The sequence below is a fragment of the Megalobrama amblycephala genome, linkage group LG6 (assembly GCF_018812025.1).
Source record: "Megalobrama amblycephala isolate DHTTF-2021 linkage group LG6, ASM1881202v1, whole genome shotgun sequence".
Classification (NCBI taxonomy): domain Eukaryota; kingdom Metazoa; phylum Chordata; class Actinopteri; order Cypriniformes; family Xenocyprididae; genus Megalobrama; species Megalobrama amblycephala.
Genome location: NC_063049.1, coordinates 18,823,117 through 18,850,076, shown reverse-complemented (window position 1 = coordinate 18,850,076; position 26,960 = coordinate 18,823,117). Strand labels below are relative to the sequence as shown.

Genomic DNA, 26,960 nt, shown 5'->3' with positions numbered 1-26,960 from the left:
TTACATGCTGTTGAGTATCATTATATTTCTTAATATGGCTTAGATTTTTAATATGGTTTGCTCAAGAAGTGCTTTTGGCAGTCAGATGAGTATGGCATGAGCCCCCAATGAGGCATGTGTGGGACACAGATGGGTTTTCATCAGTGTCTTTATTATGTTAGAATGAGGCCGACAGCCGCCCAACTGTTCCAGTGTTTTCACGTCGTGGACCTCAGAAAGCCTCTAGGCAGTACAAGAGCCCGCACTTCTGTAGAGTGTTGTCAAGTCTTACATTTCTTTCATAAAGCTGTCTCCAAGCATTTGAAGAAGCCTTTAAAAAATGAACCTTCACTTCTGAGCTTTGTACTTAAAATAGTTGAATGACTTAACCTTACCTTAAAGGCACAATTATGATTGGAAAGATAAGTGTTTTTAAGTCCATACGAGATGGCAAGGCAGGATAACTCCAGACAGAGCTTGTGCTGCTGTTTGAAATGGTTCAGAGGAGAGGGTGGGAAATCATGGGCTATCTGTTTTCTTTCTGACTGTGTGTGATCAGTCAAAGTGCCAGTTATCAGTGTGTCTGATCAATGCAGGTGACACTAATCTGGTAAATGACCTTCTGCCTGCGTGTCAGTGTTGTCAATATCTGGACTGGGGTGAACTAATTCTGATCAATTCTCAAAATCATCTCATACTGACAGGTGGAGTCTTGGTTCTGGCTTTGAACCCTAAAGCGATTAACGGTTAAAGAAATGACAGATTGAGAGGCTGTGCCGTTTTTACAAGAAGCAAAGAAAGTGCCAATTACTGAATACTCACCATTTCATATGGAGTACTTATAGCATGTACTACAATTTATATATATATATATATATATATATATATATATATATATATATATATATATATATATATATATAATGTATGTATGTATGTATGTATATGTATGTATATATGTGTGTATGTATGTATATATATGTATGTATGTATATGTATGTATGTATGTGTGTATATATATGTGTGTATGTATGTATGTATGTATGTATATGTATGTATGTATGTATGTGTGTGTGTGTGTATAGGCCTCATGAATTTTCATCTGTGGCATCACATCACATTAAGAATTGAGAAAACTGGCATGTGTCCCTTTTCATTTCAAGCATAGGTTGTTGTTTATATTTAAATGACAGCTGCCCTCTGTCTCTCTGACCTTTGTGTTGACTTTACTCAGAAGAAGGTTATGCGAGGTGACACGTTCCACCTATCTGATGTCTTCCAGGGTTATTTTTTATTCCCATTCTTTAAAGGTCATAGTTGTGATATCTCTAAGGGTAACATTCAATCTTCAGTCTGTTCTAGGGTGATGATCACATTTGATATTTTTTCTCCTAATATGATGTCTGAACATCATTTTCACTTTTTGTAATTGTTTACATTGTTAATTTGCATTACACTCTCTGTCATGTACAGCATTCCTTTATGAGTGTCATTAGTTGTTGCTGTTATAAATATTAATATAATGCGACAGATATGATGCAGAGTAAGGTCTGCACCGTACAGAGGTCTGACAGGTGGGTTTCCCGTTCTTCATTACCGCTCGATCTCCCTGGTTCTCTCTGGTAATACTGCACTGCATAAGCAGCCGCTTTTTGTACACATCTCTGTTGATAATGAGGATTCAGTGTTTACATGGACCTTTCAGCATTAATATTTATGTTTTTTGATGTGTCAATGAATACTAAGTGGTGTGAGTGACTGAGCTGGAACAGGAAGGATTTTTAACAGTGTAGTCAGATCTTGTCACTTAATTCTAAGCCGCATAGAAACTTAATGCACTAAATCCCTTCGCAAATTAATTTAATCTTTAAATGTAAGGTAATTTCTTTGATGTTAAAATATTTTGAAAACTTTATGATGCTTTCAGCTTTTCTCTGTTTATCTGAGCTGTCTGGTTCAACCAATGGTTTGAGTTTGGGGCCAGACCACCTGTTTGTCCAAAGATGGGTCATTTGGAAAATTATAGATTGTTGCTGGAATGAGTCCTAAAAATCAGAAATCAGTTAGCATTTTTGGACTTTTGGTTCCATCATCCCAAAGTCCATGGCCTTTTTTTTTTTTTTTTTTTTTTTTTTTTTTAAGCTTTTACATGCTTTGGAAATGGAAGTTGGTAACAAATAGCTAAATGGGACTACAGAGGTTGTCTGGGACAATAAACGGCATCACGACGAACAGGAAATCTCATCTACTCACTTGTTCTTTTTTACAGTCTTGCCAACTTGTAGGTTTTAAATTGATTAAAAGAATTTTGAGAAGAAGTTTTATAAAGCAATTAAAGAGTTGAAGTTATGCAATCGTGGTATAGTTTTTTACTTTTTACTGCTGATGATTGAATTTATGCTCCAAAATTCATAAAAGTTGTCTTCATTTGTAAAGATTATTTTGATTAACAAATTGTGTAAGAATCATATACTCGGACACTGAGCTTATTTTCTGCTATAATCCAAAGGCCAATGGAAAAATCCTATTGGCTGTTTGTTGAGGGAAACAGGGTGATGTTAACTCCTGGGTTGGCCTAAAAAGCCGTCATCCCTGCAGCACTCTAGGGTGGACATTTGGATATGTGGTGTGCACAAAAAAGTCAAGTATGAGAAAAATGTGGTTTTAAATGTGCAAAATACTTGTTGGACTTTAAAGGTGCCCTCGAATGAAAAAAAATTGAATTCAGTTCAGTACATGGAAATGACATACAGTGAGTCTCAAACTCCATTGTTTCCTCCTCCTTATATAAATCTCATTTGTTTAAAAGACCTCCGAAGAACAGGCGAATCTCAACATAACACCGACTGTTACGTAACAGTCGGGATCATTAATATGTACGCCCCCAATATTTGCATATGCCAGCCCACGTTTCCAACATTATAAAAGGCATTAGACAAGGGCAGCCAGTATTAACGTCTGGATGTGCACAACCAAATCATCAGACTAGGTAAGCAAGCAAGAACAATAGCGAAAAATGGCAGATGGAGCAATAATAACTGACATGATCCATGATAACATGATATTTTTAGTGATATTTGTAAACTGTCTTTCTAAATGTTTTGTTAGCATGTTGCTAATGTACTGTTAAATGTGGTTAAAGTTACCATCAGTTATTACTGTATTCACGGAGACAAGAGAGCCGTCACTATTTTCATTTTTAAACACTTGCAGTCTGTATAATGCATAAACACAACTTCATTCTTTATAAATCTCTCCAACAGTGTAGCATTAGCTGTTAGCCACGGAGCACTATCAAACTCATTCAAATTCAGAAGTAAACAATATAACAGTATACAATACTCACATAATCCGACGCATGCATGACGAACACTTTGTAAAATCCATTTTGAGGGTTATATTAGCTGTGTGAACTTTGTTTATGCTGTTAAAGGCAAGTGCGAGCTCTGTGAGCTCTGCATAAAATCGGCGCGTTTATAATGATGCCCCAAAATAGGCAGTTAAAAAAATTAATTAAAAAAAATCTATTTGGTATTTTGAGCTGAAACTTCACAGACACATTCAGGGGACACCTTAGACTTATATTACATCTTTTAAAAACATAATCTAGGGCACCTTTAATTTAGTTGGACTGGGCGTTACTGTACTTTGTTTTTAAAAACAGTGTTGTGTTGATTACAACATATTATACTACGAGGCTGTTGAATGCTCGAATCTGATGAACGTTCTAAGTAGGCGTGGGACGATTTGCTGTAAAAAATCTAACCGTTCGGTTCTCCACCCACGGTTCGGCACGCGCTTGCACCGCGGTTCATCCCAAATCTGATGACGCATCTATAATATGGTTTGTTGAAAACAACGTGCAAAAAAGACAGATGGATTCGGCTAACATATGCTTCAGTCAATGGATATGCATTCTAGTTTCCCAATACGTTACAACAGCGATGATCCAAGGAACATGGACAAAATGGTCACTCGTTGTAAACAAATGTTCAGTGACATGCCAAAAGCTCCACGACCAGTCATTTACGCCGTCATCAACAGGGTGTTGATAGTGCGCGACATGAGCACAGGTGAGACCTGAGCATCTCACGTTGCTATCTGTTTTTAAGTTAAAGCCATTTAAACCTGAACCATTTGAAAATTCATCCGTAAGACGCGAAAGAGAGCTTGCACAAATACTCTCGCTCAAATTCTCTTTCGAGTCTTGCACCTAAACGGACAAATTCACACAAAAATTATGTCAACATGCCCAACTTAGCGAGTAGCGAGTACTAACAAACATGGTAGGTTATGTCTTAGGAGAAAAACGAGACAGACAACGCATGTCTATCAGTATCAGTGTACTGGATCTTTGAATTATGTCTTAAAGGGACAGTCTAATATTCTGTTAATGTTAATCGAACGACAAAGCACGAAGAAATCACTCTAGACTGTTGACTTTTGTAACTTCAATAATGTTTAATCTTTATTTAACTATTCAAAGAAGTTTATATACAGTGTTATTTTATATTTGATTACTTTATTCAATTTCTGTACCTGAAAGCTACTGATAGATACCTGAAAAACCTGTGAAGCATTGTTTATTTTATTTGTATCTTAGCTCTCATGTATTTATTTGTGCTGTTTCTTATAGTTAGATTATTTGTTTTTATTTTCTTTATTTGACAATTGTCCTATTTTTTTTTTACAGAACATACTGAACTGTACCGAAACCGTGACACTAAAATCGTGATACAAACCGAACTGTGAGAAAGCTGAACCGTCCCACCCCTAGTTCTAAGGTGTGCAATTATTTTCAGGGAAACGCACGGCTAAAGTAGTTCCAGGCAGGTCTTGACCACTTTACAGTTCCATATAACTTCTCCAAATGATTTCAGTTTTTTCAAAAGGTCCTTAAAGCCTATAACAGCAAAAGAAACAAAACCCACAATGACACTGACCAAGCAAATAAATAAATATAGTAAACAATAGGATGGAAACGACAAATTATGGTTTCATGGTTTTTGCCACAAATACATTATGTCCTGAAAGCACATACTCTCTCTCTCTCTCTCTCTCTCTCTCTCTCTCTCTCTCTCTCAAACGCACACACATGCAGTGCAGACACATGCTGCTGCTCTGATGCTGCTCTGATGAATAAACAGTAAATAGTTTAGCGACTTAAAAGATATATGACATATCTCACCAGGGAGGTAATAACTGTGTGGTTCTTGAGGTTGATAATCTAACAGTTTCGCTATTAGTAGAGGCACTGCTGCCGAACGCTGTTGACAGACGCACAGACTCAGTTAGGCTAATTCATGCCAGTAGTTTTATCAGGAGAGTAGGTGCGTTTGAATTATATTTTGTGATATCGTCGTTGAAATGCAGGGTGGACTGCAGGTGAGAGCTGTGCAGGAGGAAACAATGCTGTATATCAAGATTCAGCACTAATGACAACCACAGCACAACACACAAAACTTCAAATTCCAGTGCTGACAACTTACCAGGCTAACACACACTAATGAAATGAAAACTCCTACTCAACAATTCCTTTGTATTTGATACATCTCTACCGCAAGTTATTTTTTTCCATTTTCAACAGAAGAAAGACTGTGGTAGGGACAAAATTGGTTTTGACAAAACGCGGTGTCCTCGTTTTAAATGTTTGTTTTTTAAGGTAAGTTTTCGTTTAACAAGAATAGGTATACAATTATGCTGGTAGTTATTTCATTCATTTCAGCTAAAATTAATTGTACTCATCTTCTATTGTGTTGACATCTTTTAGCCACCTCCCTGTTGGTGTTGCTAATGGTGCACAAATTACACACAGCAGCTTTAAAAATCACAATTATATTTTACCCTCACTTTTTGTTAGAATTTGAATAAAAAAGTAAAGTGCTTGTATCATGCTTTTGGTAATTAATTTCAGCTCTCTTAGACTGTAAAAAGACCATGCCATAACTAATTTACTAAAATCCCCTGTGAGCTATTAAGTGAATGGGTTTGTCCTTGACTGTCTAAAAAATGAATGATGAATCAGTCCCAACTTTCATCCACCTACAGGAGGTGTTCACTGAGAACTGATCTGAGATCAGGTCTCATGTCACACTCGTTATCACTTCCATTTATGACATTGTTTCAGCTCTGTTCAAACTTTAATGTGGGATTAAATTAAAGGTAGTTTTTTGGTTTTTAAATGGCATGGTTTTATCATAGTCCACAAAAATTTCAAAAAGAAAAAAAAAAATTGTGTCTGTGCTTGCAGGGGAATCAAGGGTTGTTCTCTTGATCTCTCTCCCTCCTACTCTCTTTCATTTTTGTGTGGAGGGTTTTGTACTTTGTGAACAGCGTAGCATGAAATGGTACACAGATTAAGGGGTGCTCACAAGCAGCACTATTTTATTTATTTATTCTTCTTTCCTCTTAAATGCAAGTGAGCCAAAGAGATTTCAGCCAGGAAGATGTGGCCCTTCCAATGCTTTTTGCTCTCTGTGTGGGCTGTTAAGGTTAATTTCCGCAATCTGCATGCACATTTTCATCCAGCCCTCCTGGGGCAAAGTGTTCCTTTCAAACTTTCACAATTATTTCTGATATATTATATCATGGAGAGGAAGTGGATTGATTTAGGGAGGTGGAAAACTGGAATCATTTAATGCTTGCAATATGACCCATAAGTCAGTGCTGTTATTTGGAGCTCTGGTATTATTCTTTCTGCAATTTAACTTATTACAGTTAGGTGTTAAAATTGCCAAGCACCTGTTATGGTATTACAGTTTGTGCATAATTCAGAAGACGAGAAAAACAGCCCTGCGCGGTTGGTTCAAATGAAAACATTCGCTGCTTGGTTTTTATTTCTGACTCTTGAACTGTCATTTTTGCAGTATAATTCCTGCTATTTTCTTTCTCTGGAGCTTTTTGTGAGTTTCTGTCACTCATCACCATTTATACCACTGAATGTGTTGGTGTACGAAATTCTGCAGTATACATTATCTAACTTTATGAGAATATGACATCCCTGCTGAAAAGGTCGACATAGCTGCTCACCATCATATTCCTATTTTGTTTGATTTGAAACACCATGGTCAACCAGCTTCTGGACCAGCATGGACATTAGAGTAGTGTATAATATGCATTAACAGCAGAATGAATTGCACTTTACACTTCATTAGACATTTTCATAATGGGTGATTCTTCAATTAGGGGTTTTTCACAACTTTAAATATTGAAAAATGAAGCTTCCTCAAACTATACTTCATTTATAACATGTCCTTGAGTAAAAATCTGGGGCCGTATTCACAAAACATCTTAAGGCTAAAAGTAGCTCCTAAATTGCCGATTTAGGAGAAACTCTTAAAAATAATGGGCGTGTCAGTCCTAATTTTAGCTCTAAGAGTATTTCACAAAGCATTTTAGCGCTAAAACCAGCTCCTAAATCTGTGAAACCTTAGGAGTAGTCAAGAGGACTCCTAAGTCACTAAGACCAAATCACAAACAGTCCTAATCCACCTAAAGACACTGAATACTATTGAGGCAGTAGCGATAGAGCCTTGGGTGCTGAACCTTTTCTTCATAAATGCAGTACATTTTGATTTATAGATTTGAATCTACGATGAGATGGCAAAAAAAAAAACTTTAACAAATAAATAAATATTGTCAGATTACCTGTGCCAGTGGTTTTCATGAGTTCACACTTACAAATGATTGAATAGAGTAAAAAAATTTAAAAAATAAGCGTATTTGGTGTGCTGTCCAAGGGGATCGAGGGCTCCGAGATGCAGACATCCAAGAGGCGGTCCAAAATTCACTGTACATATTAGTTTAATTAGTGACACTTAGCCTACATTTTAAAATCTTTATTTGAATATGGCATCATTTATATTAAAAATATTAATTTGAATAGGGCAACATTTATATTGTAAAACCTTTATTTGAATATGGCAACATGACACGTCATTCTACAATATTTCTATGATTAAATCACTGACTCCTCCCCCATCAGCCAATCACTGTGTGTATACTCCATAGCAAAGAGGTCAACCCCGCCCTTACTCTTAGCTTAAGACTTAAGTCTATTCCTTTGTAAAAGTTTGTCTCAGCAGCTTTGTGAATAGGTTTTAAGAGAAAACTCTTTGCTAAAAACTTTTACTGCCATTTAGGAGAACTCTTAGTGGTAAGATAAAATGTTTTGTGAATACGGCCCCTGATTTTAAGTAGAATTTGGTGTTACGTGCACATTCCCAAATTTCTATATATCCTAATTATTGTTAATATGTAATTCATTATTTCCAGGAGCTCATTGCTTCTACCTTCTACAGTGATTGTAAATTAAATTGCCTAAATTATTACATTATTAGCTTATTAGCTTATTCTCTAAACTGTAATGTTGACATGCATTCTCTGTAAAGCTGCTTTGAAACGATATGTATTGTGAAAAGCGCTATACAAATAAATGTGAATTGAATTTAATTGAATTGTGTGATGTGGAATTTAATATATTGATGCTAATGATAAAGTGGGATAAGCGGTAGTTTTGCAAACACGTTCAATGGCAGTCAATTAGCTAAAAAAAAATTATAAAAAATATAAAAAGTTAACTGTTTTAGTTTTAAAAAGTCCAAAATAAGGACAATCAGGCAACGTTTACATTTTAAAACTATTAAAAAAGGGAAAGGCTCATTAAAAAGACCAAATGTTTTTAGTTATTCTAAATCTAACACTTTTTTTCTTCAGAAAAGTTTCCTTAATTGTAGAAAAAGTATACTTACAGTACTTTTTTTTTTTTTAAAGAAAGTGATACATTTATTTATTGAGAATGCGTTAAATTGATCAAAAGTGTCAGTAAAGACAACTTTCTATGCATCAAAGAATCAATCAAATTATCCTGAAAAAATGTATTTCGCATTTTCCACAAAAATATTAACCAGCACAACTGTTTTTTAACAGTGACAAAAAGAAGAAATGTTTCTTGAGCAGCAGATCAGCATATTAGAATGATTTCTGAAGGATCATGTGACACTGAAGACGGGAGTAAAAATTCAGCTTTGCCGTCACATGAATAAATTACATTTTAAAACATTAAAATAGACTTTTTATACAATATTTGTGATCAAATAAATGCAGCCTTAATGAGCATAAGAGGCATTAAAAAAAATCTTACTGACCCCAAACTTTTCAATGGTAGTTCTCACAATTTATTTAATGCAGGTAGTCTGTCTATCTTTCTTGATATTTCTCTGCATTGCAGGAGCCTGTAGAAATGCTAATGCACTCATTTCAGGGGCTCAATAAATCTCTTCAATATCTTGGATCCTTGATGTCAGTGTCAAGAATAGACCAAATACCTCTTTTTCCAAACTGTCTTTTCATGGTGTAGAGACCTCATTGTAGATGAATGGAGGTTTCCGGTTCTGCCTGCAGTTTAAATTGCGCTCAGGGGTCCTCCACCTTGTGCACGCAACAGTTATCTTCAAACTCATTGAAGTCTGGGTCACGTGGTCGCCTGCAGTGTTTTGCAATAGCAATTTGATTGCCAAGAACATGCCTACAGTCCCTCCTCGCCAGTCTCTTTGCTTTGATGACTCAAGAAGCCTGGTGCTAAAGGTTGGAGGCGGAGGGCTGGAGACTCGCCTTAGGGAATATCTTCCATCTATGCCTCATTGGATTAAGAACATCACCCATCTAACATTCTTAGCCTCTTGACATGGATGCAGTTGCAGCAGGGGAAAAAAAAATAAAAATAAAATAGATAACAAATCTGGCCCTGGGTTGCTATTGCTTAACCCCATGTTTGAAAGTGAATGACAGGGTTCATGAGAAATAATGATGCCTTGTCGTGACCGCTGAAATTCCTCACTCATTCAGTTTGTTTGTTTTTTTGTTTTTTGTTTTTTTAGGAAATTGATCCGTTATGGTGGTGCATAAGAAGGATGTGCACTTGTTTGTTGGGGATGTTTTTTAGGGTTTAATCGTTATAGGAACGTTTCGTGTAATCCTAGAGAAGTGAATGGAAGGATTAATGTCTATCTTTCATGCATGAAATGAGAGTTTTCCTCTCACTAACCTCAGCAGACATTCCAGCTCTCTTTCTCTTCTGTCTTTTGATAGCTCACTGGCATCCAATAAATTAAATGGCCTTTGGTTCATCCTCTCAAATACTATTTCCTGTTCAAATCTTTTCCTTCCTGCAGGCGAAAGGAAACAAACTCTGCCCATCTGATCAAGCAGTCATTAGTAAAATCAGTGGCAACACACAAAGCAAATATTTCATTTGGTTAATTTGTTTGAAGATCGAAGAGCAGATCATTTTAATGGAGAAATTGATGGCATTATCACTATGTGCAGTCGTAGCTTTGACAGTCTTGATTGTGTGGGTTTGGAGCGTCATCAGAATATTAGTGTTCAGTACTTGGTTGTGTTCATCATAATGAAATCTAAATTGCCCTTTCTATTTTCATGTTTTCCATTTCTGTGATTGAACACAAAAAGGCTGATGAATCACAACTGTTGATCTCTTATTTGGAAATAAAACCCACTTAGTCTTCATCAAAGTTGCATTAAAAAGATGAAAGCAGTGAATATGAGCACATTTATAACAGGGACCTCATAATAATCATGATTTACTCTAATGCTAAGTTATGTGTCTGTCATTTGGATGACTTATTCCACCTCAATGCGAAAATACATTGCATTTCTGACTAATATGAGTTTTTCAAGGCCAATGACAATATCTAGAGAACATGAAGGTATAGGAAATCTGTGTATATATATATATATATACAAGCAATGAGGTACTCAAGGCTAGTGCTGTATCGTGAATAAGTCAAGGCTGAAGGGGTTACAGGCACTCCGCTTTGCGTTGTGCCTAACAACGCCCTTCAGCCGTGACTTATTCACGATACAGCACTAGCCTCGGGTACCTTTTTGCTTTTATACAGTTACCACACAATACAAATATTAAAGACAGAAATATGTATCAGTGCAACTTTCATGAAGTAAACTTTTTCTAAAAGCCTTCCTTCCGCCAGAAAAAAATAGTCCCTGACCGTGAACAGCAACAGAAGTTACATTTTCATGCCATTAGATGGCGGCAAAGACTGTCTTTATGAGTGTGTCAGTCAGTAGCGAAGACTTTTATATTGAAAAGACTAAATTTTTTTGAAAATGGAACAAGACGCAACTGACAAATGCTTTAACTAGCGCTGTCAGAACCCCTTTAAATGTTAAAAGGACACAATGATGCATCGGACATTTAAACAGACTTTTTATTATGAACATAGGACTGACCTGAAGGAAAATGCTAAATCTGAATGCAGGTAATAAACTCGCTCACTCTATCTCTTTCTCACAATACTCTTCTACATAATACAGTAAGCTTCAATGAACAATATCAATTGAGAACAAACAGTTTACATTGCTAAGAGTGGTCGCTAAGAGTGTTGTGTAGTGATACACAGAACCGTTGGGCGAAGCGGTCATAGCTGTAAGGAGGTATGGCAGAGGATCCCCAAATCCAGGTGTGAAAAACTTGTTGCATCTTTCCCAAAAAGACTCATGAATGTATTAGATCAAAAGGGTGCTTCTACTAAATACTGAGCAAAGGGTCTGAATACTTAGGACCATGTGATATTTCAGTTTTTCTTTTTTAATAAATCTGCAAAAATGTCAACAATTCTGTGTTTTCTGTCAATATGGGGTGCTGTGTGCACATTAATGAGGAAAAAAATGAACTTAAACGATTTTAGCAAATGGCTGCAATATAACAAAGAGTGAAAAATTTAAGGGGGTCTGAATACCTTCCGTACCCACTGTGTATATATATATGTAAATACACAACAGTTTTTTCTGCTTCACCAACAAACCTGTCACTAACCTTACCCGTATCCCACCTCAATAGCAGCAAATGTGTTTTGCAATACAATATGGACACAGTAATAATTTATGTAATAATAATTTTTGATGTAAGTACATAGTTTTTAAGGCCACATAGTATAAAGTGGGACCATGTTTTTGAAAGAAGTCTCTGAAGCTCACCAAGGCTGCATTTATTTGATCAAAGTAAAAACAGTAATATTGTGAAATATTATTATGTTTTCTATTTAAATATATATATATATATATATATATATATATATATATATATATATATATAATTTTTTTTTTCTAAATATATTTTTCTGTAATAGCAAAGCTGCTTTTTTGCACCAATCACTCTTCAGTGTACATAATCCTCCATCCATCCATCCATCTGCAGTTGTATATTACAATATATATTTTATAATATTGAATGTTCACAATGGCCAGTATAATTCACTTTTTTCTATTCAGTAAAGAAACGGGCAAATGTGCAAGTTTGGAAAGACAACAGTAAACTCCCTTGATACCTGTAACACCAAGTAATGATGGTGACATTACAACTTGTCTTATGTTCCACTGAACAGGGCAGCTTGTTCCTGAGGAACTCTGTGAAGATGAGCCACCCCCTAAAGAGGTGTCCTGTGTAATGGCGTGTTCAGGTGACTGTGTGCTCAGCTCATGGTCTGATTGGTCATCCTGCTCCCACAGCTGCTCCAGTAAAAACTCAGAGGGCAGACAAAGCCGCACACGGATCATATTAGGATTACCAGGAGAAGGTCAGTTGACTTTTATCTCTCACAGAAATTGGATGATAAAAATGTATTTTTAATTTAAGAAAAAATAAGGCACACAAATGAATGGTGCATGTGGCATGGCGTGGTGCCTCTGAAGACAAAGCTTTGAGTCTGGCCTGCATGTGTCATTTCCTTATCTCTTTCATTCCCAACTGTGTTCCAGTCTCACTGCACATTCCTATCTATTATAATAATAAAAAAATGTTTATAAATAAACAGACAATTTAATGCCGTGATATTGATTTGACAAGGGAAGTAATTTACTCTTAATATCACTCTGAGGGTGACATAACACCATTAATCAGTTTGTTTTTGTGAGTGGAGGAGCAATTTTGCATTCTGTATATTTGTTTCAGAGGAGCAGTGATAAAAATGTGTTCACAGGGTCTCATTTTTCTGTCTGCCTACATACAGCTGTGGGCTTTTCCAATCACACACAGTCCTTCTGGAATGACAGAAAGAGCTGTGTAATTAAGACTTAAATATACCTTAGTCTAGAGACTACTCCCGCCCCCTCTGCTGCCGCACACACACACACACACACACACACACACACACACACACACACTCATACTGAGTAACAGCATTGTTCATGCTCTTACATACACTTCTCTCTATGCATCTGGAAAATGGAAATAATGTCCTAACCTCTACACACCATCCACCAAGTGTCATTAATCAGACAAGCCCTTATTAATATTCAGCTGGTCTACGTTACACTCATAATGAGTCCCTGTGTTATGGAGAAAGGCTGAATGTCAATACAATGTCATTTGCTTCAAGGGCAGATGGAGTAGGAATTACTTTTAATTATAAAAAGTGCAGAAGTAATTTTGGAAGTTGGTCCCACAGAACGTGTCACAGGTGTTCCTGCATCACATGTAGAATATACATTCAGCTTCTTCCGGTTTCGTTTGTTCATTTGATTTCAAGTACAATAATATGATGGAAGAAGGTTTTGGGATGCATCAATATAAAACCTAAGCTGAAACAGATGAGCTGATATTAATTTCAGTTTTAGATTCTATTTTGATAACAGATTAATTTTATTTAATATTACAATATTGTATTTCAACTATATTTCAGTTAAAGGCATTAAAGGGTTAGTTCACCCAAAAATGAAAATTATCCCATGATTTACTCACCCTCAAGCCTAGGTGTATATGACTATCTTCTTTCAGATGAACACAATCTGAGATATATTTAAAAATATCCTTACTCCTCCAAGGTTTATAATGGTTGTAAATGGGGGCCACGATTTGAAGTCAAAAATAATGCATCCATCCATTAAAAAAAATTAATCCATACGACTCCAGGGGGTTAAAGGTGCCCTAGAATGTTTTTAACAAGATGTAATATAAGTCTAAGGTGCCCCCTGAATGTGACTGTGAAGTTTCAGCTCAAAATACCCCATAGATTATTATTTTTTTTTTAATTCATTTTTTTAACTGCCTATTTTGGGGCATCATTAAATATGTGCCGATTCAGGCTGCGGCCCCTTTAAATCCTCGCGCTCCCCGCCCCCGAGCTCTCGACTATAAAACTAATATAACCATCAAATGGATCTTTACAAGATGTTCGTCATGCATACTGCATGCATGCTTCGGATCGTGTGCATATAGTATTTATTTGGATGTTTACATTTGATTCTGAATGAGTTTGATGGTGCTCCGTGGCTAAAGCTAACATTACACACTGTTGGAGAGATTTATAAAGAATGAAGTTGTTTATGAATTATACAGACTGCAAGTGTTTAAAAATGAAAATAGCGACGGCTCTTGTCTCTGTGAATACAGTAATAAACAATGGTAACTTTAAACACATTTAACAGTACATTAGCAACATGCTAACGAAAAATTTAGAAAGACAATTTACATGATATCATGGATCATGTCAGTTATTATTGCTCCATCTGCCATTTTTCGCTATTGTTCTTGCTTGCTTACCTAGTCTGATGATTCAGCTCTGCACATCCAGATGTTAATACTCCCTGCCCTTGTGTAATACCTTGAACATGGGCTGGCATATGCAAATATTGGTGTCATACATATTAATGATCCCGACTGTTACGTAACAGTCGGTGTTATGTTGAGATTCGCCTGTTCTTCTGAGGTCTTTTAAACAAATGAGATTTACATAAGGAGGAGGAAACAATGGTGTTTGAGACTCACTGTATGTCATTTCCATGTACTGAACTCTTGTTATTCAACTGTGCCGAGGTAAATTCAATTTTAAATTCTATGGCACCTTTCCTGAAGGCCTTCTGAAGCAAAGCGATGCGTTTTTGTAAGAAAAATATTCATATTTAAAACTTTCTAAATTCAAATAACTAGCTTCCGGTGGATGACCGTATGCAGAATGCACAAGTTGACTTGCGCTAAATTAGCAACCCCCTGATGCGATGTATGACGCAGGATATAGGAGTATTGTAAGCTTAGACGCCTCTCATGGTTCAAACAAATAGGGCTGTTCTCTTGTATCGAAATCCTCTGAAATTTCTCTTTAAAAGTTATCGTTTTAGATTTATAATCCGTGACCGGTGATTTGTTTTGCTCTATCCTCTCTTCCTCCATGCTCGTCATTATGTTGTACTTTAGGTCAAAGGATACTCTTCCGCCACAAATCGACTTGCGCATTCTGCATACGGTCGTCCACCGGAAGCTAGTTATTTGAATTTATAACGTTTTAAATATGGATATTTTTCTAATAAAAAAGTATTGTTTCGCTTCATAAGGCCTTTATTAACCCACTGGAGTTGTATGGGTTAATTTTTTTTATGGATGGATGAATTATTTTTGGCTTCAAAACGTTCACAACCATTATATACCTAGACCTAAGGACTAAGGATACCTTTAAATATATCTGATTGTGTTCATTTGAAAGAAGATAGTCATATACACCTAGAATGGCTTGAGGGTGAGTAATTTTCATTTTTGGGTGAACTATCCCTTTAACAGAAATGTTGTTAAAAGTTTTATTTAACGATAACAACACTGGTAAACACTGTGACATTGGCTCTTTCAGCAATGTGCTGTTTGTTTGAGGAGCCCAACAGCAAAGTTGACTCAATCAATGGTGTGAGTTTGAGGCAACCGAACTTAGTTTGTCTCATTTTGTCAATGAGACATTATTTTTTAAAAATTCATTTGATGCTGGTGGTTCAGAAATTACATAATGAACAGTTTCTTCTATTCGTATATCTACATCTTTTCACATGTCCCAGTAGATTTCTGTTTCATGCCTCTTATGCTCATGTAGGTCGTTAACATTTTATGGAGCATTAAAGCAAACTTAAGAGAGGGTTTTCCATCTGTAATGCAGTTAATGATCTTTTTCATTTCAGCTAAGGCATGTCCAGCTGCTACTGCTCTGGAGGAGTGGAGAACTTGTAATGATCATCCATGCATCACATTCTACTGGGAAGCGTCGCCATGGGGACCATGCATTGAAGACTCCTCCATGAATCTAAATGGCACCAGCTACTGGAACGGAACGGCCACCTGTGCTGTCGGGGTGCAGATTCGTAAAGTGGTCTGCATGAAAATGGGCGTTGGGCCGGTTATTCCCAAAAGGTGCCTTATTTTTATGTATGAAATTTATAATCTGTGGATTTGTGTATTTCCACACACCACACTAAAAGTGTTTGCAGTGGCATTTTGTGGAGGGTAGATTATTAAAGCACATAGATTTTCCAACATTGCTCATAGCTTGAAGTTGAAGTGGTATTTTTTACTAATCTTTGGTGTTCACTGCTTTTTAATATTAAATAACGTAGAGCACTTACTTTTTCTTTCAGATACTGGCAATAATGCTTTGTTCAGACAGGCAGCAATCTGATTTATTTTTTATTTTATTTTTTAATCTGAGATAAAGGGATAGTCTACCCAAAAATGAAAATTCTGTCATCATTTACTCACTCTCAAGTTGTTCCAAACCTGTATGATTTTTTCTTCTTATGCTGAACACAAAAGAAGAAATTTTGAAGAATGTAGGTAACCAAACAGTTGATGGACCCCTTTGATTTCCATTTTATTTTTTCCCTATACTATGGAAGTCAATAGGGTCCATCAACTGTTTGGTTACCCATATTCTTCAAAATTTCAGAAGAAAGAAATTCATACAGGTTTGGAACAACCTGAGGGTGAGAAAATGATGACAGAATTTTCATTTTTGGGTGAACTATCCCTTTAAATCCCTTTGAAACTGGATTGAAAACCTATCCTTTTTGTGACATGAAATGCGTTTAAAATCAGATTTTTTAAATGTATCATTCAGAAAAGATTTCAGTTAGTTTTTGTGACTTAGTTGTTGTGACTCTAATATACACAAAGTGCAGTAGTCATAGTACATCTGCATCTAAATTCTCTTTCTCAATGTGATTCACTATGTATGAATAGTCAAACAAGGGAGCAGTTTTGGATACGGCATATGTATGAATGGGTAAAATGCGGTAATGCTCATGGCTATCACTCTGTTATGTCTCTTAGCATTGTTGGTACTAGGGCAGCCAATATAGATTGATATATCATTTATTGACTGCACTGTCTGAACAAACGTATCTGATCTCTAAAAGGATTTATGTGATGTATGAACAAAGCTTAAGATTCCCTTATTCCACCAAAAGTAGTATAGACAGCCTTATCAAATACATTCAACTACCTCATCAAATATGTGCTGACGTTCGATTTAGAACATCTTTGTAGGGTTTCAGTTTTACAATGTGGCCGGTTTCCTTTATGGGATCATCCATTTTTATAGCTTTATCTTTTAAACAGTGTCAGCATTTTCTCTCCCAGATGTATATTTTCAAATACAAGTGCAGTAAGACATGCATATTTGGTCAATAAAGAAATTCCCAGAGAAAAATATTTCCCTCTGCTAGCTTTTGTAAATATTATGTACATTTAGTTTGATCAAAGCGCTAAATTAAAGCAGATATTATTAGACACTACTGCTCTGGGATGCGTCTTTGAGGCATCCTGCTACTATACATAATCACGCAGTCCTAAAATCCTGCTTTGACGGTTTTCCATTCAAACATCGTGTTTATACTGCATGAATGATGTACAGTAACATCAGAAAGTGATTCTCAAGAGATGTTCACATTTCCTTGACCTTTTCACTAGGAAAAAACGCTTGGTTTACTTGTGCTGAAGCCGTATCTTACACATCGTGTCTGTCAGTATTCTCAGTCTTGTGCTGTGAGTGGCTCTGAGTGCAGGCTGGACTGTTTCCCTCTGTTTCCTCTATGAGAGGTTCATGTTGCCCCAGGTCTTTCCTTGATAAATGTTTCCTGTGGGAGTGGTGTAATGGCGCACTTTGGGTAAGGTAAAATGTTCTATTGCATTGCATGGAGAAGATATTGTGTTGTGCATCAGGAAAAGGGGCTCATAAATAATGCAGTCTTTTATCCATTTCTTTCTGTTATATTAATGACACAGACGTAAAGTGAGTTTATGAGCTGGCGTATTTTGCTGGCCTGGTTCTAGGTTTTGTCTTTACCTCAGTTTTGGGAATGGGCTGCCTGGAAACACATGCCAGTTTTTGTCTTTTTAGTCTAATATCTAATATTTCTATTAGGGATGTAACGATGTTATCAATATCGTGGTATCGCGATTGCAAAATTGTCTCGATATTATCATGGTCACATGACTGTATGAAACGATACGTCTTCTGGGCAAAAAGTGTAGGGTTTTTTTTCAACCCTGTTCGGAAAACGGTTCCGGTGTGATGGGTGGGCAAAGTGCGAGAAGCATATCCTTTAATAGAGACGTCTCACCTCATGAATATTATAACAATGAATGCACTGAAAAGCCCTCATGCTACTCATATACGTCACATATCTAGAGAGAGAGAGGTGCGCAAAGGCAAACTGCACGATTAATCTTTAAAAGATCGCATTCTCGATTTCATCACCCACATGATCTATTTCCTAATAACAACTAACAACTAATAACAGCTGTATCGAGTACATTGTTACATCACTAGGTGGCAACAAAATATTGTTGAAAATGTATTTATCACTGAATCATTCTATTACAAAATTACAAAAATATTCTGTTTCACCTGTCTGGATCTTACATTTTGTGTTCAAATATCTTATACTTATAGGGTCATTAAAAACAAATGTCCCCTCTGGACATCACTATACAGGTATGAAGAGTTTGGTTCCAAAACGCGATAAACGCCATTTTTAAAAAAATCAAGTTTCCGCCAAAATCAGTATTGTATATGGTCAGTATTGAAAGGTCATTTATTAATTTTGCGCAAAATGCGATATCCGTCGTGTTATTCTGTCATGTTCCCTCCCTTTCTTTCCAAAATGCGACAAACGCCAGTCTCCTTTTTCTCCAAAACACGATATATCCTCTCTCAACCAATCACAGCGCACCATTCCACCCACTGTAAACATTGAAGGCTTTTTAAAAAGCCGATTTTAATAACAATGTACTTGGCAAATGTGTTTATTTAACAGTGCGGTGGCGCAAGATACTCTTTAATCGGTAATGACAAATAATTTATAACATTAACAAGATGACCCGTTGAATTCATTTTGGGAGCGACGGCTGAATGTATTTTTAGTAAAATGTCTGTACATAAGATAAATATTGGCAAAGTTTAGACTCTGTCATATATGTGTGAATCAACTTACTTTGTTGTGTATTTTCAATTTGAAAAATAACTTTTATATTGATGGATTAATTGCATTTTGAAAAAAAAGTATCATGGATTTATTGCATTTTGGGGGAAAAAAATAACATGTTTTTATAATAAACTTTTTAAAATCAAAATGTAGATTTGAACTTTTAATGTTTTTATAACCAAAAGATGCTATGTGAAAGTTTGAAACAGAAAATAGTGGTTTTCATCTTGCCACTTTCTTGGTAAAGAAAACACCTTTTTACTCAAATTAATCAAAATGGAATTATTGCGTTTTGGAACCAAACTCTTCATATATATATATATGATGTCCAGAGGGGATATTTGTTTTTAATGACCCTATAAGTTCGATTAAACCATCAAAATATTTTTTTTTCATACATAAATTTTTTAGATATATATGTATATATATATATATATATATATATATGTATATATATATATATATATATATATATATATATATATATATATATATATATATATATATATATATATATATATATATATATATTTTTTTTTTTTTTTTTTAATATGAGAGAAGAACGAAACACTAAAAGGCAAACTACAGCTATAGGTTTTATTTTACTATGCAAAAAAATGCATAGAACAACAAAAAACTCACAGGAAAAAGCATACATTGACTACAACATAATCAGTTATTAATATTTTGTTGATTCTCTTTTGTTTTCGCATGTGTTCGTAATTTCTTTGTATGACAGCCTGGCCAAAAATTGTACATACAATTTGGCATGTATCATTGCATTATCACAAATAAATCAATTGACTGCCAGCACAACTATGCAATATGCTTATAAAATATTTAACAAATTTTTAATATATATTTTAATATTTAAATAAGGCAGTGGCTATTTGCACTAAGTGCAACAAATATAAATGCTATTTACACTAAGTGAAAATAGCAATATATTCTATGTACATTAAGTTACAATAGCAGCATTTTCTTAGCAATATGCTATTTACACTGTGAAAAATCAATAGATTCTATTTACTCCATGTAAAGTATCAGTTCTTTGCAATAAGAGTAAATAGCAATTAGATGCTATCTATACTTTATATTGGCAGCTACTATTTGCACCTCAGTATTTTTGTACATTAACAGGATGCAATAATATCATAGAGTGTAAATGATTATTAAAATTATTTAATGGATGCTGCCTTATTGGGAGAAAGAAAACCTCCCTACACCTTCCCCTAACCCTACCCAGTAAACACTTTTAATATTATTAAACACTCGTTCGCAGTTTTTTCCCACTTTTAGAACATTTTCATTTTTATTGAAAATAAATGCGAGCTTGGCAAAAGGCAAATTCGAACCCGCGTCGATCACGTTAAAAGCCTCACAGATGCAAGCCTTGCTCGCTACTGCTGCACCACTGAAGATATTGAATTCTCTTTTTTTTTTAACTTGAGTGGCCCAACCAGACATTGATGGGCGGAGTTAATGTAAATAGCATTTGCCAACAAGGGATACTATTTGCACTTTGTGTAAATAATAGATAGTCCGTTTAAATAAAGGGTGAAGATCTCAATTTTCCTAAGCCAAACATCACTTTTGGCTACTATTGTATTTATTTTATTCAAACATGAATCTAACAACATCTAGTAAGATTTTGGCTTGTTAGGCTTATTCTCTGAAAACAAATACTGATGTATTACACATCTATACTTCTCAAGTAAATCTTTTAAATCTTGATTTAGGGGTGTTTAGACATTTACTGGAAACAAGACAAGCATACTGATTAAGATTTTTTTGTTTTTGTTTTTTTGCAATGTAAACCCTGCCTTGAGCTCACAGTGGGAGAGCATTTGCGAGAGCTTGAAAGGCATAACGTGTGTTAAGGAGAAAGAGGTGTCAAATACAACCTTGTTTACAAATTAATTGGTAATCTAAGCTTCTTTACAGTCTGGAGAGAACACATCACACTCTGGTTTATAGTGGTCTGTTGACACACACACACACACACACACACACACACACATGCTCTCACTCACAAATGTACTGAAGCATAAATTGCAGATGGGTGTACTGTATATGGCATGTTTGAGTTTGATGGTGTGAGTAAATTTATGTGTTTGTGTCACACACACATCATATCCCTTGTGTCCTAACGCCTGTGCTGGAGGCTGCCAGAACAGAACATCAGTTATATAGAACATGTTCTGTCATCATATGAGAGCGGCTGGTATTTAATACGTAGGTGGAGTGTGTTCAGATAACTCTGCTTTATTTAAAACGGTAGGGCTGAGCTATTTAAACTCCCTGATATATGAAATGACCCAACAGGGAGATGTTTGTTTATCTTTCTGCTGCTAGACCTATTCTTTATTAATATTCTTTTTTTTATATGCTTGCATAAAGAGGAAAAGAAACCAGGTACTATATACTGTAGGTGCAATGCAACTTGTCTGTCAACATTAAATGTGAAACTGCTAAATGATCTCAGCCATTTTGAAAGAACAGTTATGTGGTGCAGGATGTTATATTATGTTTGTTTGTTTTTTGGACCAATGAAATGTGGGTGATGCAAGTTCAAGCTTGATTTCCAAGCTATTTCCCCCTCATTTAAAATAATTTCCTGCTTCTCTCTCCACTGCCGCTCTCCCCACTATCTCCACTGCTGCTCTCCCCACTCTCTCCACTGCCACATCATTTCCTGCCTTCTCTCCACTGTCGTTTTAATAAATGAAATCAATTTAATCTACGGCCCTGGGTGAATTATTGATTTTCTAAAACTGTGGCAACAGCAATATGATATTGTTAAAAAAAAAAAAACATTGTATTAATTAATAATAATAATCATAATGAACAAATATTTCACGAAGTGATTTGCCTACAGATAATAAACTATTTGAATCAGAATAGTTATAGTGGAAATGATTAATTTCTGCACTTCTGCACTGACATACTGCTTTTCTAATATGATAAAACTGTTGAAAAAGTGATTGTATTTATTATTAATAATAATCATAATACAGTATTCTTTACAGATAGAATAATGAACCTTATGATTCAGAATAGTTACTATTATTGTTATTATTAAAGCAGAAATGTATGATTTCTGCACCATTAGCCTCACCAAATTAAAAAAATAAAACCAAATTAGGAAAGAAAGAAAAAAAAATTGCGAAAAGATATATATATATATATATATATATATATATATTGCTACAGTCAAAAAGGGAAATCAACTTAATTATACTTAATTATGAATTGAACAAGTGTGTTTTATCATATTGCTTTTGTCATGTGAATTCATGCTTTTTTATAACTGCTTTAAACATGCCCCATCCAATTAAATTTGAAAGGAATAGTTCACCTAAAAATATAAATTCTGTCATTATTTACTCACACTCCTGTTGCTCCAAACCCCAAAGACTTTCATTATCTTCGAATAACAAGTAAAGAATTTTTTAATGAGATCTGAGAGATTTCTGTCCCACTTTGACGCTTCAAATAGTTCAGAAAGAGATCGTTAAATTAATCCATATGAATTGAGCAGTTTAGTCCAAATTTTCTAAAGAGACTCGATCACTTTATATGATCAACAGATTTAAGTTTTAGGCTTTTGTTCACATACTGTATATACATTGATCTACCTCAAGCTCAACCCTACCTACTTGATGTGCAAGAAAAAAACTCGTTTTCTTGTGAAATTTCAAATGTGCTGCATAAAGGCCAATTCACACCACACAGATACGTTTATTGGGTTTTGTCAGATCGGTGTGTTACCCCTGTCGGAGTCTCTTACCATTGGTCTGGGTTTGTTTTCACCCGACTGAACATGTTCAATCAGCATTTGTTCGGTGTCTGTTGGGGCAGTGTGAACATGACAGTTACTTTTCATAAAATTATAAATCCAGTGGCCAACTTGTTTGTTGGTGTTTGTTTGCATTTGTCTGTGTGGTTCGAATTGGCTTTAACGCATGAGAATGAAGCTCATTGGTTCTCGCACATCAAGCAAACATGCTTGAGCTTCTGTTTGCAACAACTGATGTGTGCGTTGATGAAAGTTTATATGTGAATAAAAGTTCAAATTCATTCTGTTCATCATATAAAGCGATTGTGTGTTTTCAGAAATTTTGGATTAATGCTGCCTTCACGTGCTCTTGGAATTACCGTAAATACGAGTTTCCTTGGTAAAAATTGCACATGAACTCCCCATTTCGGAATTTGAATGCGATGAGCTCGTAATCATGACTTCACAAAAGGGAATTATCAAATTTCCGATAGCACGTGAAGGCAGCATAAATGGCTCAATTCATATGGATTGGTTTTACAGTCTCATTATGAGCTATTTGAAGCGTCAAAGTGATAATTGCATATGACTGTCAATGAAGGGACAGAAATCTCTCAGATTTCATTAAAAATATCTTAATTTGTGTTCGGAAGATGAACAAAAGTCTTACTGGTTTGTAACAACATGAGGGTGAGTGAGTAATGACAATTTTCATTTTTGGTTGAACTAACACTTTAAGCTGGAACAATTCATAAACATGCTTTGTTTTCATAAAAAGGAAAAGACAGTGTCAACCTGTTCTTTAGTAATGTCTCCTCTTTTTGCTGATTTCTAGCATTTATCCTCCACCCACTCTTTTGTTCCTTTCCTAAAGCTGTGTAGCATCATTGCCTTTGGGTGATTGCCCTCTGTAATGACATTCTGCTCCACAGAGCACAAAAGTAAGAGAGAAACAGATGATTCATGGCTTTGTTCTTTCTTGTCCCCTGCTTTGATGTGTCCTGTTTGCTGGTCTCCAAAGCCTGTATTTGGTAGAGGCCTGCTGAGTCCCACCGCCTCTCTGTAGAGCTGCTGCATGCTGGGAAGTGAACTGAGCCTGGAAATGAAATGTCCAGAATCCAGCTTACAGGGATGGACATTCTCCAAGGAGCAACATGCTCTCAAACAAACCCATGCATATACTCGCACTCACAAGGACACACGTGAGGCAAACTCCTCAGCAGGACATACACCCTAGTGCATACTGTATGTAAGGGATCATGTGCAGTCAACCAGATATTATAACAAAATAATGGGTCTTGTTTCAACCTGAAGGGGTTTGTTTTTGAAAACGACCGTCTGGATGTACATTAGTCCTTATATGTTCACCAGGGAGAATGTCATTATCCTTCCTACCACACAGCTGTTTACCAAATAGATCAATGTGCATGAGATATTTAAGTTGAATTTCTTTTAATGTTTTATAAGAAACCGATACTGGGGAGAGAGAGAGAGGAAACAGGTACATTATGGAAAAAAAGTAAGTATACCAGATGGAAAGTAAATATAGGTATACTGTATACATATTTATTCCACTGAAGATGGTTGAAGTTACATTTGATATTTTTGTTAAATAAAAAAAATTCAAAGTTTAATTGTTATTTGTTAAATTGTTAAACATCAATACTGTCTAGACAAAACTGCAGAATGAATACACTACTGTTCAAAAGTTTGGAGTCAGTAAGATTTTTATTACTTTCATTTCGCAAGGATGTATTAAAGTGATCGAAAATGACAGTAAAGACATTTTTAATGTTACAAAAGATGTATCATGGTTTGCACAAAAAAACAGTATTCAGAACAACTTTTGTCAACATTTATTTTGATGATAAATGTTTCTTGAGCACCAAATCAGCGTATTAGAATGCTTTCTGAAGGATCATGTGACAATGAAACTGAAGTAATGGCTCTCAATCACAGGAATAAATTGCATTTTAAAATATATTAAAATAGAATAGTTATTTCTAAATGGTACGAATAGTTCATAACATTACTGTTTTCACTGTAGTTTTGATTAAATAAATGCAGCCTTTATTTAATGTTTCAAAAACATAAAATAAAAACTTACCAACCCCAAAATTTTGAATGGTAGTTTACATCCACATATTATTTTGGGGAGGAAAAAAAAATCATGGGGTGTACTTATTTTTTTACATTTTGGAAATTGCCAAATATACAATCATTATGTATAATCAATTACACAAACATATGATCTTGGAGCACTGTGATCGACCAATCAGAACGAAATATTTTAGAGCACTGAATGCTTTTTCCATCAGAGTACACAGTACAGTATAGGGAGCTGTGTGGGCACTCTCCCTTTATCTCTCTCTCTCTTAAGAAATACTAAGGCTCACATAGCCTCTCGCTTGCCGTCACTCATACCAAAATAACTCACCTTTACCGTATACTCACTCAGATACAATCAGCTGCAGCCTCTGCTGGTAAGACGCAATAAATATTACATCAACTTCCCCTACAGTGTGGTCGTGATCTTCTCTTGCACAGATAGTGTCATTGTAACTGCATTGTATCTGTACATGATAATGTCTGGGTTTGTGTGGTACAGTAAATCAAGCTGAACATAGCGCCAGCACAGATGATATCTGCACTCATGGTAAAAGGTCAAGGACAGAGCAACTGCAGTGTGAATTAAGACAGCTTATCACTGATCTTGAAAAAAATGTTCCTTCTCTCTGTTCTGTCATAGGTGTCCAGAATCTGCCCGACCGGACACCATTCAACCCTGTTTACTGGCCTGTAGGAAAGATTGCATTGTGACTCCTTTCAGTGAATGGACAGCCTGCCCTACCACATGCCTGCCAGGTATTGATACAATCTCCTCACACAACCTTTAGCTGTGACATTTCGGTGGTAACTCGCATACAGGGATAGTAAAATAAAAAGTGTTTATTTACTCACCCTCATGTCCAAAACGGTATGCTTTTATTTTTTACTGTGAAACAAGTAGACATTTTTTAATCTTCATAGTGAACATGTACACTACTGTTCAAATGTTTGGGATTGGTAATTTATTTATTTATTTATTTATTTATTTTTATTTTTTCTATGTTTTGATCATCTTATGTTCACCATAGCATTTCTGATCAAAAATACAGTAATATTGTGAAATATTTTTACAATTTAAAATAACTGTTTGTTATTGTAATATATATTAAAGTGTAACTTATTCCTGTGATGGCAAAGCTGAATTTTCAGCATCATTACTCCAGTCTTCAGTGTCACATGATCCTTCAGAATTCTAATATGCTGTTTTGAAGCTCAAGAAACATTTCTTATTATTATCAATGTTGAAAACAGAAAACATTTTTGTGGAAACCATGATACATGTGAAAGAACAACGTGTGTTTGAAATAACATTAGAATGAGTTCATAACAGAATTTTTTTTTTTTTTTTCAGTTTCTTTAAATATTCTGGGTTTAATACCATTATCACAAAAAAACTGAATCTTGTTTCTTGTTATAGTAATGCACTCACAATGGAAGTAAAGGGGGCCATGTATCTCAATGATTTAGAACCACAATTATGATGCTTGTATTTTTGTTAAATCGTCCACATGAGCTGCAACCTTAAACCTGTATTATTTGAGTCATAAAGTATCATTATCGATTCCACAATATTGTGGAATCAGTCCCACCTTCTAAATAAATGAGCGACTTGCCAGTTGATAAAGTCATCATGCAGCTGCAGTTAGAAGTGTCCTGAGACAAGTGCATTGGCTAACCTAAAAAAAGGTTTTATTTAATGTTATTTGAGCATAAGAAGCAATATTTATGGGACAGTTCATATCAGATTTTAATGCTGATTTTAAAGGCCCACTGAAGTGTCTTGGAATGCACAGCATTATTCAATGTGTTGACGTAATTT

General features: G+C 35.4%; 1 protein-coding gene across 4 annotated transcripts in view; it reads left to right on the top strand.

Moving 5' to 3' along the window:
• The window catches only part of thsd7ba (thrombospondin, type I, domain containing 7Ba), a 320,311-nt gene that overhangs the window by 209,857 nt on the left and 83,494 nt on the right, over positions 1-26,960 (top strand). For all 4 annotated transcript variants that reach the window (XM_048193226.1, XM_048193227.1, XM_048193228.1 and 1 more), the window contains exons 10-12: positions 12,402-12,593; positions 15,955-16,183; positions 25,782-25,897. In XM_048193226.1, coding sequence (XP_048049183.1) covers positions 12,402-12,593; positions 15,955-16,183; positions 25,782-25,897 — 537 coding nt within the window. The remainder of the gene's footprint in view (positions 1-12,401; positions 12,594-15,954; positions 16,184-25,781; positions 25,898-26,960) is intronic.